The sequence below is a fragment of the Toxorhynchites rutilus genome, chromosome 3 (assembly GCF_029784135.1).
Source record: "Toxorhynchites rutilus septentrionalis strain SRP chromosome 3, ASM2978413v1, whole genome shotgun sequence".
Taxonomy (NCBI): Eukaryota; Metazoa; Arthropoda; class Insecta; order Diptera; family Culicidae; genus Toxorhynchites; species Toxorhynchites rutilus.
In genome coordinates, this window is record NC_073746.1 from 23,289,005 (window position 1) to 23,304,728 (window position 15,724).

At 44.5% G+C, this 15,724-nt stretch overlaps 2 protein-coding genes across 3 annotated transcripts; both read left to right on the top strand.

The window, feature by feature from the left end:
- Nucleotides 1-738: 738 nt before the first annotated feature.
- Nucleotides 739-9,647, top strand: LOC129779052 (uncharacterized). 2 transcript variants are annotated; one of them, XM_055786308.1, is made up of 7 exons: nt 739-770; nt 831-1,103; nt 1,160-1,306; nt 1,363-1,515; nt 1,582-2,940; nt 2,996-3,098; nt 3,156-3,684. In XM_055786308.1, exons 2-7 carry the CDS (start codon nt 849-851, stop codon nt 3,632-3,634), a joined length of 2,496 nt encoding a protein of 831 aa, XP_055642283.1. In that variant the 5' UTR covers nt 739-770; nt 831-848; the 3' UTR covers nt 3,635-3,684. The 2 variants fall into 2 exon arrangements, with proteins under 2 accessions (XP_055642283.1, XP_055642282.1); XM_055786307.1 differs by lacking the exon at nt 739-770 and adding an exon at nt 9,385-9,647 and having other exon boundaries at nt 780-1,103; nt 3,156-3,639.
- Nucleotides 9,648-9,771: 124 nt separating this feature from the next.
- Nucleotides 9,772-15,447, top strand: LOC129772957 (uncharacterized). Its single transcript, XM_055776492.1, has one exon. The coding sequence runs from the start codon at nt 9,772-9,774 to the stop codon at nt 15,445-15,447; it is 5,676 nt and encodes a 1,891-aa protein (XP_055632467.1).
- The last annotated feature ends 277 nt before the right edge of the window (nt 15,448-15,724 follow it).

The window sequence follows — 15,724 nt, forward strand, 5'->3', positions numbered from 1 at the left end:
CGCTCATGAGCTGTTCCGAAGAATCGACTCTTTGAAGTTGAGTCTTCAGATGATGAAGGAGAGAAAAGAGCTGTAGAATTGAAGAGAGTGTGTGAGCTGTAAGATTCAAATGAACTGACCGTCTCTCGCTCTTCGTGTTAAGACATCAGTTTAGTTTCATTTGTCCCTCGTCTTTTCAACTGTTATATTCGCGTTGACGGCATTGAGCTTTGTTTACCAGTTTAGGGGGCGCCAAAAATAATAATTGGCTCTCAGGCAGAATGAACACGTTTTTAAAATTCAAATTATTAATGAAAATTAACTTCTGTGTATCAAATGAGTATTCTATTTCAATGAAAAACACTTTGTTTGCAGGCGGTGCAAAAATCTCATAAGATTTTTTTTTTTGAAGAAAACTTTCTATTGTAATGTAAAGCCTCAGTAAAAATGTCGGAAATGTTGTACTCGCCGAGTCTGTTGTAAATAATAGTCTGGAATACGTGTTTCAAGTAATTAATAATATGGTGTGAAAAATTTCATTTGAATTTTAACATTTTCAAACTGGCTTCGTGGCTATCGAGTTTGGGACCCAAATTGAAAGTCGGCTCTGACAACTGAGCTGAAGAGCTGTTCATAAAGAACAGCTCATTTAGATGAGCTGATATGATCAGAGCTGTTCATCATGATGAGCTGATTTGCACACCTCTAATTCTGACATTACGTTTTACCTTCCACTTCACTTTCCTTGTTTACGACCTCTCAGAATATCGGTTTGTTTACATTCAATTGCGGTATGAAGAGTATGGGGAATGCTGTATATCGTGTTTTATAAACATTAGCTCTTTTTACAGCAAAACATTACTCTCAATATGAAACCCAGTCCGAAGAAATCTTTGTCATCGAAATTGAAACAACGTTCGAAAACCTCCAGCAGCGGGGGCACAAATGCAAATTCCGGTACAGCTTCGGCACCTCAGTCGAACAATATTGGCAATAACACGGCCGGTTTGCCGCAGGTCCAGCATCCCAATCATTACTCACATTTGATGCGAGCTGCAACTGCGGGTGGAAGCGACACTAACTCATCCGGTAATGATGCAAACTGCCCTGCGCCAAAGGATAAGGTAGATAGGTAGTGTAATGTTTTGTATGGTTTTAAGTAATTTATTCTACTTTCTAGAGTACATACAAATCATACGCCGGTTTCAGTTCCCGATCAATACGAACTATTTGGGAGCAACATGACAAGCAAGAAACCGAGGTAGCAGCGGAGGTTTACAGCAAACTAGCCGAGGATACTACCTACAAACTGTGGGAACTGGCGAATGTGAGATCACTTCCGTTTCTCTATGTATAGTTCGTTTTATTCCTAGTTAATTTCAGAGTATCAAGACATACAGCCGCCATGCGAATGGGAAGGTCACGTATGATTTGGTCAACGACATCCTTAAGGATTGCGATGTTCCGCCGATTGTTGGGGCGAACAGTGAACCGTGGGATAAAATTGAGTATGACGGAGTGTACTTTTTCAATTCGGTAAATCTAAACTAAATTTATACGTAGCAAGGATTCAGTCTCATATAGTTATGAATTTATTCGCAGGATGAGGTTTTGGATTTGCGCGAGGAGTACATTAAGGATGTAACGATGGAACAAAGTAATATACCCGTGTTGACTACATCCTGGATGGCCGAGTCTAGCATAGCGGAAGATCTTATCGAACTGTACAACAATGTATGCGACGCTATCTACCTCGGCGATGAGGAATGTTTCGAGCAAGCGATTGAGATTCTTACGTTTAATCCGCACGTCCCGTCACTGATGAAACTTCTGCTGACAAAGGCGATAGAAATGTTGGGTTTTGAATACACAGAAACCACATTGATTCGATCGCTTCAGTTTCTCGAGGCTCTCGTGAAAAACTATCACGTTTCTCATTCGGATCTGACGCTTGAGCTTAGTCTGCTTAGTCAAATTTTTGTAAATCTGTTGCTTGGGCCAATCCATTTGGTACACGCTAAATTCATCCCGGCTCAACCAGCGAATCTTGATTTACAACCACAATCTCAGACATCGCTCAATCAACAGCCGCACTCGATAAACCAAAATGGAACCGAGTCTTCGCTAGGATCCGGGACACATTCTCAGAATAATGCAGATCAGTTGCAACCCGGTTATACTCACTCCACAATGGTTCCGATGAATATATTAGATAACAATCTAACTGGTCCTTCGGAGGATTCCAACAATTCCAACTCAAATGCTACCGAAGAATTGCTGCGTAGTATAGAGAATATTAAAGAAGGCCCGGATGAAATCGACATCAACAATATTAAGGATGAGTACGAGGCTCTATTTTCTATGGTGCAAGGCTTGGGCAAACAGGAAACTGTTGGAGAGGATGGAAATTTGTCTGCGGGAGACGGATTCCAAATCAAAGCAGAATTCAACAGTGACTTTGACCCTTCGGCTCAGAACTTTCTGGTTCAGCAGGGCGGCGGAATGATGGCGGAAGCAGGAATGAGTTTTGAGATAAAAACTGAAAATGAAATAGAACTAAAGCAAGATCCCGTAATGTTAGAAGATCCCGATGAGAATTTTAGCGCACAGATGTCCGAGAGTTCCAACGGGGAAGTTATTAACCCGAATTCGACGACTCTGGAGAATGAGAACATTACCACCCTGATCTGTAGTAGTTATTTGGTGGACGACGTTAGCCGAGTGGTAGGACTATGCTCTGGTAAATGGGGCTTCGTTGAGCAGGAGTGCACATTTTTGCTGGTCGAAAGATTACAGCGATACTTCAATGATTCGAAATCTGAGGATATAGATTATGTTTGGCTATCACGACTTTTGCGCGGCCTATGGTCCGTAGGAGAATTTGCTTTCCGTGAAATGTGCCCCTACTTTGAGTATATAGAGCCGAGGAATGTTCCGGAGTTTGTAAATTATCACTTGAATGTAATGCCATCTTAAAAAGTAAATTTGTGAATTTTCATTCAATGCCTATTTACAGTGTGCCGCAATATTTCTACGGGGAAAGTCGGATGTGCATTTTTACGAATATTTGAACGAAGTATGTGGTGATGGCCTGCTTCCTTTCATGTTCAAATATGAACGTAAGTGACCAAAACACCTCATGTCACCCATCGAATTTATTCTTCTATTTTTCATAGAGTACATTGAAACAAGACACCAGAAGTTCAATCGCCTTGGACAGAAGGCGAACAAGGGAAAACACTGCTACAAAATACACTCCAAAGTATTGCTCAAGGTTCATCCCAAAACCAGCCAAAAACCACCGCTCGCAGTTGACGAAGTTTTCCCAGATCGCACCGAGAAACAGTTGGATGGCATCGTTGCACAGAGTCAGCAGAATCCGACGCCTCGATTCAGCTTTCGTTTCGCTGGCTGTCGGCCAGTCAATTTGAAGGCAAACAGAAATCGACTCACAGGCTCGACTCGGTTGACTTCATTTTGTGGCACTGTCCAGGACAAGCACGATTCCGGCGTACGTTCAAGCATTACACAAGATGAGAATGCGCTGAGAAGTTACCACACAAAGGTGGTTATTGCTCGACGTAAACTTCTGAAAGCGGATACCAATCAACACCAGAGGAGACAGGTGTACTGCTACGGATCTACACTTTTGTAAACAGGGTCAGTATAAAATTGACAAACCTATTGTGTTGTTCATCCATAGGCGGAAAACAGCCGAAAGCCTTTTTCAAACTTTGCATTTCCATAGCATTTCAATAATTCTGGATGTATTTGTAATTACGCTTGGAAATATCATGACAGACTTCAAATGAATTGTATTGGACAGAGCGTTTGTTCTGGGTCCAACTTCAGTATCAAAGATATTCTGATCTGCCCATGTTTGTATAGGAGACGTAAACGATAAGATGAACAAAATCGACTTTTTCGCTGTTTCGCATTCTACACAATGTAATAAAGGGTGTGTCACATCAAATTGCATCACGGAAAAAACGCTGTAGAAATTTAATTTTCAGGAATTATATCTTCAGCTTTCGCTTATAATCAGATAAGAGTGTATAGATCACGTTGGCCATGCTTCACTGTCAATTTTTCGTAAATTTGGAAAAATGTCGTCGAACGAAAAAGAGCGTCGTGAATTAATCCTGTACACTCATTTCGAGAATCCGGAGTTGTCACATCGGGACATCGGTAAGATGCTGGGAATCGTCCAATCCACGGTCAGCAGAGTACTAAAACGATACTTCGAGAACGTAACCATCGACCGGAAGGTGAAGAACGGCAAAAATGGATGCTCCGTCAGTGAATAAGATCACAAGCGCGTAGTTAAGCAGTTTAGACGTGATCCGAGAAGTTCGGTCCGGGATGTCGCCAATAAGCTGAATTTGTCAAGTCCAGCGGACCAAGCATCGGGAGGGCCTGCGTACATACAAGGTTCAGAAGGCTCCTAACCGCGACGAAAGGCAAAACATGGTGGGGAAGACGCGAGCCTGGATGCTGTACACCGAGATGCTGACGAAGCCGCATTGCCTGGTAATGGATGACGAAACCTACATCAAAGCGGACTTTCGTCAGCTGCCGGACCTGTTGTTCTTCTCCGCAGAGGATAAATTCAGCGTTCCGGAGGAGATTCGCAAGCAGAAACTATCCAAGTTTGCCAAAAAGTACATGGTGTGTTAAGGGATCTGCTCTTGCGGAAAGCGGAGCGCCCCCTTCGTGATGACCGGCGCGGTAAACGGGCAGGTTTACCTTAAGGAGTGCCTACAGAAGCGCTTACTACCACTATTGAAGCAGCACGAGGGCCCGACCATCTTCTGGCCGGATCTCGCTTCGTGCCACTATTCAAAGGACGTGTTGGAGTGGTACGAAGCCAACGGGGTCACCTTCGTGCCAAAGCAAATGAACCCGCCCAACGCGCCGGAGCTTCGCCCAATAGAGAAATATTGGGTGATTATGAAGCAGGCCCTCCGGAAGAACCCAAAAGTTGTCAAATAGGAGGCGGACTTCAAGAGAAAATGGATTTCTGTTCAAAAAAAAACTACAACCTGACGTTGTACAGAACCTTATGGACGGGGTAAAGAGGAAGGTGCGAGCATACGGGCTTGGGCTCGAAGTATGAATAAAAAGAAAATGCCAAAAGTTGTTTAATAGTTTTTGCTTTACTGTCTAAAATTTTCAAAAGGATCGGTTTACTGGGCGAATTTCTACAGCGTTTTTTCCGTGATGCAATTTGATGTGACACACCCTTTACGTTTGCTCAACATGCAAACAAACACCATTGAAACGCTGCTCATATATATACTATTTTCTATACACGATGAACAAAGAGAAGCAATTGTGTTTTTTAATGTTATATTTACCTAAATTTCTGCATTTGAATCTTCAAGTAGATAATGAAACAATTAAAACAGTAGTAAAATTAAAATAATATTGGTTCTTAGCATTATAACTCCTCGGATTCCACATTCTCAGCATTTACTCATACCGTTGGAGTAAGTCACTCCACCATCTTTATGCGATTGATCGTGATATCGGTAAATCATGTTCCTAAAATTACCAACATTGCAGATTGACTTTACAAATTCAATTAATCGAAAAAACACGAACCTGCTGTTCTCATCATATCCCAGAGTATTCTTTAGGAAAAAAGTACTACCATAGACTCGCAACAAATAAGGGGCTGTCCACATACCACGTGGACAGAAAAAGGACGGTTTTAGACATCCCCCTCCCCCTCCATGGACAAGCGTGGACATTCCTGATACCTCTCCCCCTCTTGTCCACGTGGATATCCCTCCATTTTTTAGAGAGAATAATTGAATTTTCTGTGTTTTATTCCATATTTTTATTGGTAAAAATGTTAGTTATTACTATTAAATGGTTTGTTGTCTTTTTGTTTTATTATTTACCGAGCGCGGGAAGGTCTTTATTTTTTTTGGCCGCTGAAGTCCATATGAAAATAATGCTCATGCATCTAATCTCGTACATTTTCATTTAAAACCGACGCACGTTTGCTGAGTTTTTTGAGTTTTCAAACTCATAGATGTATTCAAACAGATTCATCGTACCTATCAAGATTAGTTTATTAATGTAGAATATTTTCTCTTCTAAGCATCATTTACATTACAAAAAACTTGGTTGGGTAGTGTAGTGTAGAGGCTACAATGAACCTAGTCAAGACAAAACACCTACAATATCATCGTGATTGATGATTTCATGAACCAATATTTTTCTGTACAGATTCGTTAATCGTGGGAAATATTCGGTTGCCCGGAAAACTTGTGCCGATTTTACGAAAAAATCAAAAGCATAATTTTTATAGACATGCATTTCTTATATATGCACCGTTTTGTATGTTTGTGCTATCTGGTGAGCCACAGTTCTTACAGGATCCTGATCAAATCGCTCGTTTCGTTTCAGCAGTGCATCGCAGGCGTTGATTCGGTCTAAAAGATTTTTTTGCGTCAACTCGTGTGGCACTCATACATCCAGCTTTTTTTTGGAATCCAATCTTCTGCAAATGGTTCCAAACGGTTTTATGGTCTATACCCAGTTCCTGGCCAATCGAGCGAGCGCTCACATGCCGGTCTACTTGGATGATTTCAATGATTTTATTGGTTTCCACGACGATTGGCCTACCAGTACGGGGTGTATCTTCGACAGCCACTATACCAGAACGAAATCGTAAAATATGGCGAATTTCTTGCTTGGTGGACCCCATCTTTGACGCGCTATAACATGAGACTGAAAAGGACAATCACAACACTGTCAAAACGACACTTATAGGAAGGAAGGAAGGTCTTGTATTATAGAGACTTTAAACTTTTGCAGTTCATTCGTCTCTAGCTTTGAGAAAGGCCCTTTGAAAACTCTACTCTACTCCAGCGCTACCACCTCCGCCCTCTTGCCTTGAGAAAGGCACTCGATCCCTCGCCGTCCAGCTCGTCCAGCAACGATGTTGTCCAGTCGGTGTCCACACAAAGAATGGACACTTATAGGAAGGAAGGAAGGAAGGTATTGTATTATAGAGACTTTAAACTTTTGCAGTTCATTCGTCTCTAGCCTTGAGAAAGGCCCTTTGAAAACTCTACTCTATTCTACTCCAGCGCTACCACCTCCGCCCTCTTGCCCTGAGAAAGGCACTCGATCCCTCGCCGTCCAGCAACGATGTTGTCCAGTCGGTGTCCACACAAAGAATAGACACTTATAGCACAGATTGTCGTCTTTAAATAGCCGTATAGTATGACCCGATGCGATAAGTACAACACACGATATGTTTAAGTGTTGCCATATATTGACAATAAACGACATTTCTTTTTCCCCAAAAAAAGGACAAAAATTGCCGATTTTTTATGGGTTTACCTTCACATGCACTGACGAAACAACCCATGCAGCATTAATTATAGTAACCCATGAGTCAGCAGAAAAAAATGATAGCTCTATCAGTCGAACTCTAACCGTGATGGCGAAAACAGTGAAGCTACTCCGTTCAGAAGTGTGTGCGTTCAAAGAACTGTACCTCGCCGCGTCGTAAACAGACATCATGCGGCACTTTGTGAACGCCGGATACGCCTGTTCTGGCATCTACACTCCACTCCACTGACGCTTTCTCGGCACTATTGGACAACAATCAGAGCATCGAAAGAAAGCCCGGTTCCGGAAGGCCGACGACCCTGAGCGACAAGAAGATCCAAAGGATACAGAAGATGAAGATCGAGGGAAAATTGGCTACATCGCTGCGTGCGCTTAGCCGGGAGGTCGGTGCGACCGGCCAAACAGTGAAGAACTACATGTCGAACATGGACATACATGTCAGGAAGCGGAAGTCCCCACTGGTCTCGGAGCTGCATGCAATGACGCAGCAGCAGCGGCTGAATAGGATGGTCAAGTCGGTTTTCACGACGAATCGCGGTGGTGATGGACGACGAGACCTATCACACCCTGGAAAATAGAACTTTGAAACTTGAAATAAAGCACCTATGCATGGCATTATTTGCCATGAATTTGAATTTGGTCGAAAGATAATTGCCGGTTGGTCAACGACTGAACAAAGCGTATCATCGGTACTTCGGTACCTGCAGGCATAAAAAAGTCCTTTCGTGGTCCTTAGCTTCTTGTACAGTAACTCCTATCCCTATCTCGCCGCAGTGCCGGCTGGGGTACGAGTAACCATAGTGAAGATCGGGTAACCAACCCCAATGGGATCTTGGTCGCATGCTGACAGGGGAGAGGGCCTATCCGAGTGTCTGTTCACCATGGAGGTGCGGCTCATATAGCGTATGTTCCCCATGTCAGGGGGGCTGATCAATGTTTTCGTGCCAGCTATGCACGATGGTCCTCCGGCGAGACAGGGGGTTGGTGCAGGCCCTGCAAGCCATCATTTTCGATTACGAGAAGTCTAAACTTAAGAGCAATAATACTCCATCGCGTATGCATCTCGACGAGAATGTGGGTAATACCCCGAAAGAAATATATAATTATTTCGGATTTTTTTTCAGAAAGGTTATACCACATTCTCCGAGAAAAACCGTGACCGAAAGTACTTTTCATTTCTACCGGAATTTTCCAACGACATATCTGTGAACAATATCGCACATCAGGTAATTCATAAGACACTGAAAAGTCTGAACCTATCGAAAGGCCCAGGTCCTGACAGAATTGCAACCGCAATCCTCAAGAACCTGGCTGACGAAATTACACCTCCTTTTTATTTCCTATTTAATATGTCTTTAAAAACTGGAATATTCCCAAACAAATGGAAACAATCTTTCTCAGTGCCTATTTTCAAATCAGGCTCAAAGTCTGACATCCGTAATTACCGTGGCATCGCTTTTATCTCTTGCATTCCTAAATTATTTGAATCAATTATCAATGAAAAAATCTTTCAACAAATAAAAAGTGAAATTACATGTAGACATCACGGTTTTTTCAAATGCCGCTGTACATCAACTAACCTATTAGAATTCGTCACCTTTTTACTGAATGCAATGGCAAACACGTAGAAGCCCTCTATACGGACTTCAGTAAAGCATTTGACCGAATCGACATCCCATTATTAAAAAAAATAGGAATAGCACACAGTGTTTTGAAATGGCGTAACTCATATTTGATAGAACGCGAACAAATAGTTCTGTCGCAACGTGCGGTTGCGACGCACCTGCTCCCAAACACCTTGAGAGAAATAAAACGTTCCCACTTTCGGCGCGCTACTGTGTTTCACCGAGAATCAAAAGAAAACACAACAATGATTCAATGATTCAAAAACAAATAGTCAGAAGTGAAAGAAAGTCCTAAATTGATTGTTACAAAAGCGTTAAGCGTAATTATTCTTAATTGTATATCCTATATTATTGTAAGTAAGCTAGTAAATCGATTGTGCTATGTCTAATTCTAAAACTAAATTTACAGCTGCAAATCGAGAGAACGAAGATTCTTAAAAATAACCCCACCTCCAACGAACTAAACAAACGAGACACTAAACGTAAGTTCTCTAAATCTAAATCTAGCTGCAACACAGAAAAACTTATGATAGTGTAAAAAACCTTAAAATTAATATGTACAATTTAAAACTACTTCTATTCCTAAAACTACTATGTACAATAGAACCATTTTAATGTATTGATTTATACCTACGGTAGGGATTTTTTAACGTCGTCGTCATCGCCATCGCCATTGTATTGCGTATTGAAATAAACGTTTAAAAAAACGGAAAATTGTTTCTCTTCCGTTGCGGTTGCAACATTTTAAAAAATCCGTTTAGTTCGTGATCGGGGAAGCTTTATCGAGGTTGCAATAATGCCGAGAAATAATCGGGCAAAACCAGGTGTGAGTTGTGCGCTGTGCAAGGATCTCGACAACAGCCGGATGGTTAGTTGTGACGAATGCGGTAAATGGTTCCATTTCGTGTGCGTGGGTGTAACTGAGGGAATCGAAGAAGTTGATTGGAGCTGTTCAGAGTGTGAGGCGAAACGAGCAGACCAGATCCCATCGGTCATCACTACAGATCATGCACAGAGTGAAGCGGAGCCTAGGCCAGTGGATAACCAGGGGCAAGTTGAGCTACTCAGGGAATTCCAGAGGAGAATGGACCAAATGCAAAGTAGGTTCGAAGAACAACAGCAGGCATACGAAAAGCTGCTTCGGGAAAAGGACCGCGAAATGCAGAATGCGATTAAGGATTTGCAGTCCCAGTTCCAGCGTCGTATGGAGAAAAGAGAACAGCAGATACGAGAGGAGTTGAGCGTTCCCGTAGTTGTTCATCCACCGAATGCAAATTCGACAACGTTGGGAACTGAGAATCGTCAGACAGATGACGTCAGCAAGGCGATCGAGCAGATGCAAAGACAACTCGCAGAGATGGCTAGAAAACAGGATTCAGAAACGAAGAGTCTTGAGGAGCGAGTGAGGGCGATGGAAATCAGCAGCAGCGAACCTGTCCCAGCGAGGAATGATGGTTTGAATGCGGATGCGGATCCATTCATTCCTAACGGCCTTCATCTATCTTCGACAGTGAATCCTTCTCATGAACTCAGCAGGAGTCAACTCGCTGCGCGACACGCGGTGGCAAAGGAGTTACCTACATTCTCGGGCAACCCTGAAGAGTGGCCTTTATTCATCGCCACTTATGAGAGTACCACAAGGATATGCGGCTTTAGCGATGAAGAAAATTTGCTTCGACTCCAACGCAGTTTGAAAGGCAAAGCTCTTGAGACAGTTCGTAGTCGGTTGTTGTATCCAGCAGGACTTGATGGTGTCATCAATACGCTTCGTATGCTGTTTGGCCGTCCTGAAATCATCGTTCACTCGTTAGTTTGCAAGATTCGGGAAATGCCAGCGCCAAAGGCGGAGAAATTGGGAACTCTGATAGATTTCGGCGTAGCAGTCCAGAACATGTGCGCAACGATTGTGGCGTGTGGTTTGAACGAGCATCTATGCAACGTGGCACTCCTTCAAGAACTCGTTGAGAGACTGCCACCTACTGTGAAGCTCGACTGGGCAAAGCATCGTCAAATGATGTCAGCGGTCACACTATCGGATTTCAGTAGCTGGTTGGGCACGCTAGTGGAAGCAGCTTGCGTAGTAACGATTCCATCGACGATCAGTATGTACGTTGGTAGAACTGAGAAGCGTGTCCGAAAGGAGGAAGTTAATGTCCACATTCAGTCCGACTCAAATCATTTTCCAAACTCTACGATGTCCTCCAAAAGTACGTCGAAACCAGCCAGCAAGCAATGCGTTATTTGTCACGGAGAATGCAGCAGTGTAGGGTTGTGCCAAAGGTTTCAAGAATTGGATATCGGGGCGCGATGGGCAGTGCTGAAACAGAATAAATTGTGTCGGAAGTGTCTGTCGAAACATTTCGGAGCATGTGCAGTAAAGCAAGCCTGTGGTAGAAACGGATGTTCATACATGCATCACAGGTTGCTACACGACGATTCCAGATACCAGCGAATGGAGAATCCTCAGATATCGAGTCTACAGGCGGAAGCAATTACACCTACCGAGAATTGTAATTTTCACATTAACGATGTTAGCAAGATTCTCTTCCGATACGTGCCGGTGCTACTTCACGGACGAGGGAAGATTGTACGCACATTCGCCTTTTTGGACGACGGTTCGTCAGTGACGCTGATGGAACATAGTTTGCTGAAGGAGCTAGACATTCAAGGTGAATCATATCCCTTGTGTCTGGGCTGGACAGGGGATTATCAACGTCAGGAAATGAATTCTGTGAAGTTAGCGGTAGATATTTCCGGAGTGCACGACATGAGAACATATTGGATACCGAAAGTGCACACCGTGGACAGTCTCGCTCTACCCCAGCAAACTCTCGCGATGGAGGAATTAGCGCGACATTTTCATCATTTGACGGCCTTGCCGGCTGATTCCTATCGCAATGTTCGACCACGGATACTTATAGGAATGGATAATTGCCGCTTGGGCCACGCGCTCGACAGCAGAGAAGGAAGAAAGGACGAACCAATCGCTGCCAAAACACGCCTGGGGTGGATAGTATTCGGGCCTTGCTCTATAGAATCCCAAACAACGACTAGTTTAGTCGCACACCACAGTCTTCATGTGTGTCCATGTACCGAACAGAGCGACGCAGAGCTACACAACGCAGTAAAAGCGTACTTTTCGTTAGACAGCATCGCAATAAGTTCCGTTAAACCACTGATGTCGAAGGACGACGAGCGAGCCGAGAAATTGTTGAAATCTCTGACTAATGTGAACAAGGGGCGCTATGAAACTGGATTACTCTGGCGGTATGATGATGTTCGAATGCCAGACAGCAAATCAATGGCAATGAAGCGGCTGATATGTCTGGAAAAGCGAATGCAACGGGACCCTGATCTAGCTGAAGCTCTGAAGGAGAAACTTAGGGATTACGAGCGATCTGGGTACATCGTAAAACTGACGGAGAACCAACTAGCCGAGAGATTCGAACGCGTGTGGTACCTTCCAATATTCCCTGTTGTCAATCCCAATAAGCCGGGAAAGTTGCGCATAGTGTGGGATGCAGCCGCAAAGGTGGCGGGTGTTTCGCTGAACTCGTTCCTGCTAACTGGACCAGATCAACTTACTTCTCTTCTATCCGTTTTACAACGCTTCCGAGAATTTCGCATTGCCATAACGGGCGACATTCGAGAGATGTTTCTTCAGGTGTTGATGAACTGGCGCGATCAACAGTGTTTGAGGTTTCTATGGCGGAACGGAGAATCAAATCGTAGCCCAGATGTCTATGTCACAAAGGTAATGACTTTCGGGGCAACCTGCTCACCCAGCTGTGCACAATATGTGAAGAACCACAATGCGCAACGATTTCAGGATAAGTTCCCGAGGGCAGCGGAGGCGATAATTAGAGAGCATTACGTGGATGATATGCTGTCCAGTGTGGAGACAGAAGATGAGGCGATTAAGCTAGCTGTAGATGTCCGATTCATTCACGCAGAGGCAGGTTTCGAAATAAGGAATTGGCTGTCAAATTCGAATCGAGTACTGCAGGAGCTGAAGGCAAATCCAGGAGAGAAGAGCTTGAATCTGTTGAGCGAAATGGGAACCGAGAAAGTTCTGGGATTGTGGTGGTGCACCGCAGCCGACACCTTCACCTTCAAAGTGTCTTCGAGGATAAATGTCGATCTACTGCAAGGTCATATTGTGCCAACCAAAAGGCAGATTTTGAGTACGCTGATGACGATCTACGACCCACTTGGACTACTTGCGAATTTCCTTATGTTCCTGAAAATCCTGCTCCAGGAAATTTGGCGTAGTGGCATAAATTGGGACGAACCCATTAAGAGCGAACAGTGGGAGAAATGGCAAATATGGTTGCAAGTTCTTCCGCAAGTGGAATCCGTCAGTGTACCCAGGTGTTACCGGATAAAAACGAGTACAGGCGGTCAAAACGAAATTCAACTCCATGTGTTCGTAGATGCATCCGAAAACGGATATGCCGCAGTTGCCTACCTCCGGTTCGAAGAAGATGGCGAAGTGGAATGTGCGCTCGTCGGCGCGAAAACAAGAGTAGCTCCGTTGCGATTCGTGTCGATTCCCAGACTTGAACTTCAGGCAGCAGTTATCGGTGCCCGTTTTGCGAAAGGTATCATGATGTCTCACCAGCTTAAACCAACAAAACAGTTTTTCTGGACGGATGCGCGTGACGTTCTTTGCTGGTTGAATTCCGATCACCGGAGATACAATCAATTCGTCGCAGTGCGGATCAGTGAAATTCTAGAGTTGACCGAGGTTAACGAATGGAATTGGATTCCGACGAAACTGAATGTTGCTGACGATGCGACGAAATGGCAGAAACTCCCGGATTTTTCTCCTGCTAGTCGTTGGTTCCGTGGTCCACAATTCTTGTGGGAGGCAAAGGAAGAGTGGCCTGTTGCAGTATCGAGCTTCGATTACACCGCAGAAGAGAAGCGACCCAATGTGCTACATCATTCCGTCAAGCGTGTCCTGTTTAGGTGGGAAGATTTCCCTAAATGGAAGCGGCTGCTGCGTCATGTTGCATTCGTACAGCGGTATCCATCGAATCTGCGCAAGAAATTATCGAAGGAGCCCATCGTCACCGGCCCATTGACACAAGAAGAGCTTCGAAAAGCAGAGTTGTTAATTCTCAAACTGGTTCAGAATGCTGAATTCGTTGCAGAGATAGCTGCATTACAGAAACCGAAGCTCGCACCATGGAAGAACGCATTGCCCAAGAGTAGCTCGCTGTATGGGCTCAGTCCGTTTCTGGATGAAGAGGGGCTGCTGCGAATGAAAGGACGTATAGATGCTTGTGAAGACGTCGATGATTGTACGAAGCGCCCGATACTGTTGCCGAAGTGTCATCCCGTTACCGACCTCATTATATCCAGTGTTCATCAGCATTTCTGTCACATGAATCACCAGACTACACTCAACCAGATTCGGCGTAGATTTTACGTGCCTCAGCTACGGTCGGCCTACAAACGCGTACGAGCACGGTGTCAGCACTGCAAGAATCGCCAGGCGAAGCCAGTTGCTCCAGAAATGTCAGCTCTGCCACCCGCACGCCTGAAGACTTTCTGTCGTCCATTTTCCTACGTTGGCATCGACTACTTCGGTCCAATACATGTAGTTGTTGGCCGGAGGACCGAGAAACGATGGGGAGTGCTGATTACATGCCTAACGGTGCGAGCGATACATCTTGAAGTTGCTCACAGCCTCACAACCGACTCATGCATTCTCGCCATCAGAAACTTCATCGCCAGGAGAGGTACCCCTCTGGAGATAGTAAGCGATCGCGGTACGAACTTCATCGGAGCAAGTCGAGAATTGAAAGAAGCGTTACAAAAAATGGACCACGAAAAGCTGATAGAGCACTTCGTCACCACTGATACGAAATGGTCTTTCAACCCTCCTGCATCTCCACATTTCGGAGGAGCCTGGGAACGCCTTGTTCAATCCGTGAAGAAAACCCTGAAGCAACTCCAAGTCACACGCACACCCACCGATGAACTATTGAAGAACATGCTCTCAGAGATCGAACTAATCATCAACTCACGACCTCTAACGGAATTGCCATTAGATGACGAGCTTTCCCAAGCTCTCACTCCGAATCATTTTCTGATCGGTTCATCAGATGGTTCAAAGCCCCCGTTCACGTTTGACGACAGCAGTTACGCTCTGAAACACACCTGGAAATCCTCCCAAGTCTACGCAAACCGGTTTTGGCGTCGCTGGGTAGCTGAATACCTACCAACTCTCACTCGGAGGACGAAATGGTTTAGCCACGTCAAGCCAATCGCAGAAGGGGACATCGTCGTCATCGTTGATGAGACTCTGCCGAGGAACTGCTGGCCGAAAGGTCGAGTTGTCCACGCAATTCGGTCCAAGGATGGACAGGTTCGTCGTGCTCTGGTACAGACCTCGACTGGAGTGCTAGAGAGGCCAGTCGTGAAGATCGCTGTGTTGGACGTAGGTGCAAGCGTAAGTACATAGGATCAATGGCCCTGATGCACTGGGGGAGAGTGTCGCAACGTGCGGTTGCGACGCACCTGCTCCCAAACACCTTGAGAGAAATAAAACGTTCCCACTTTCGGCGCGCTACTGTGTTTCACCGAGAATCAAAAGAAAACACAACAATGATTCAATGATTCAAAAACAAATAGTCAGAAGTGAAAGAAAGTCCTAAATTGATTGTTACAAAAGCGTTAAGCGTAATTATTCTTAATTGTATATCCTATATTATTGTAAGTAAGCTAGTAAATCGATTGTG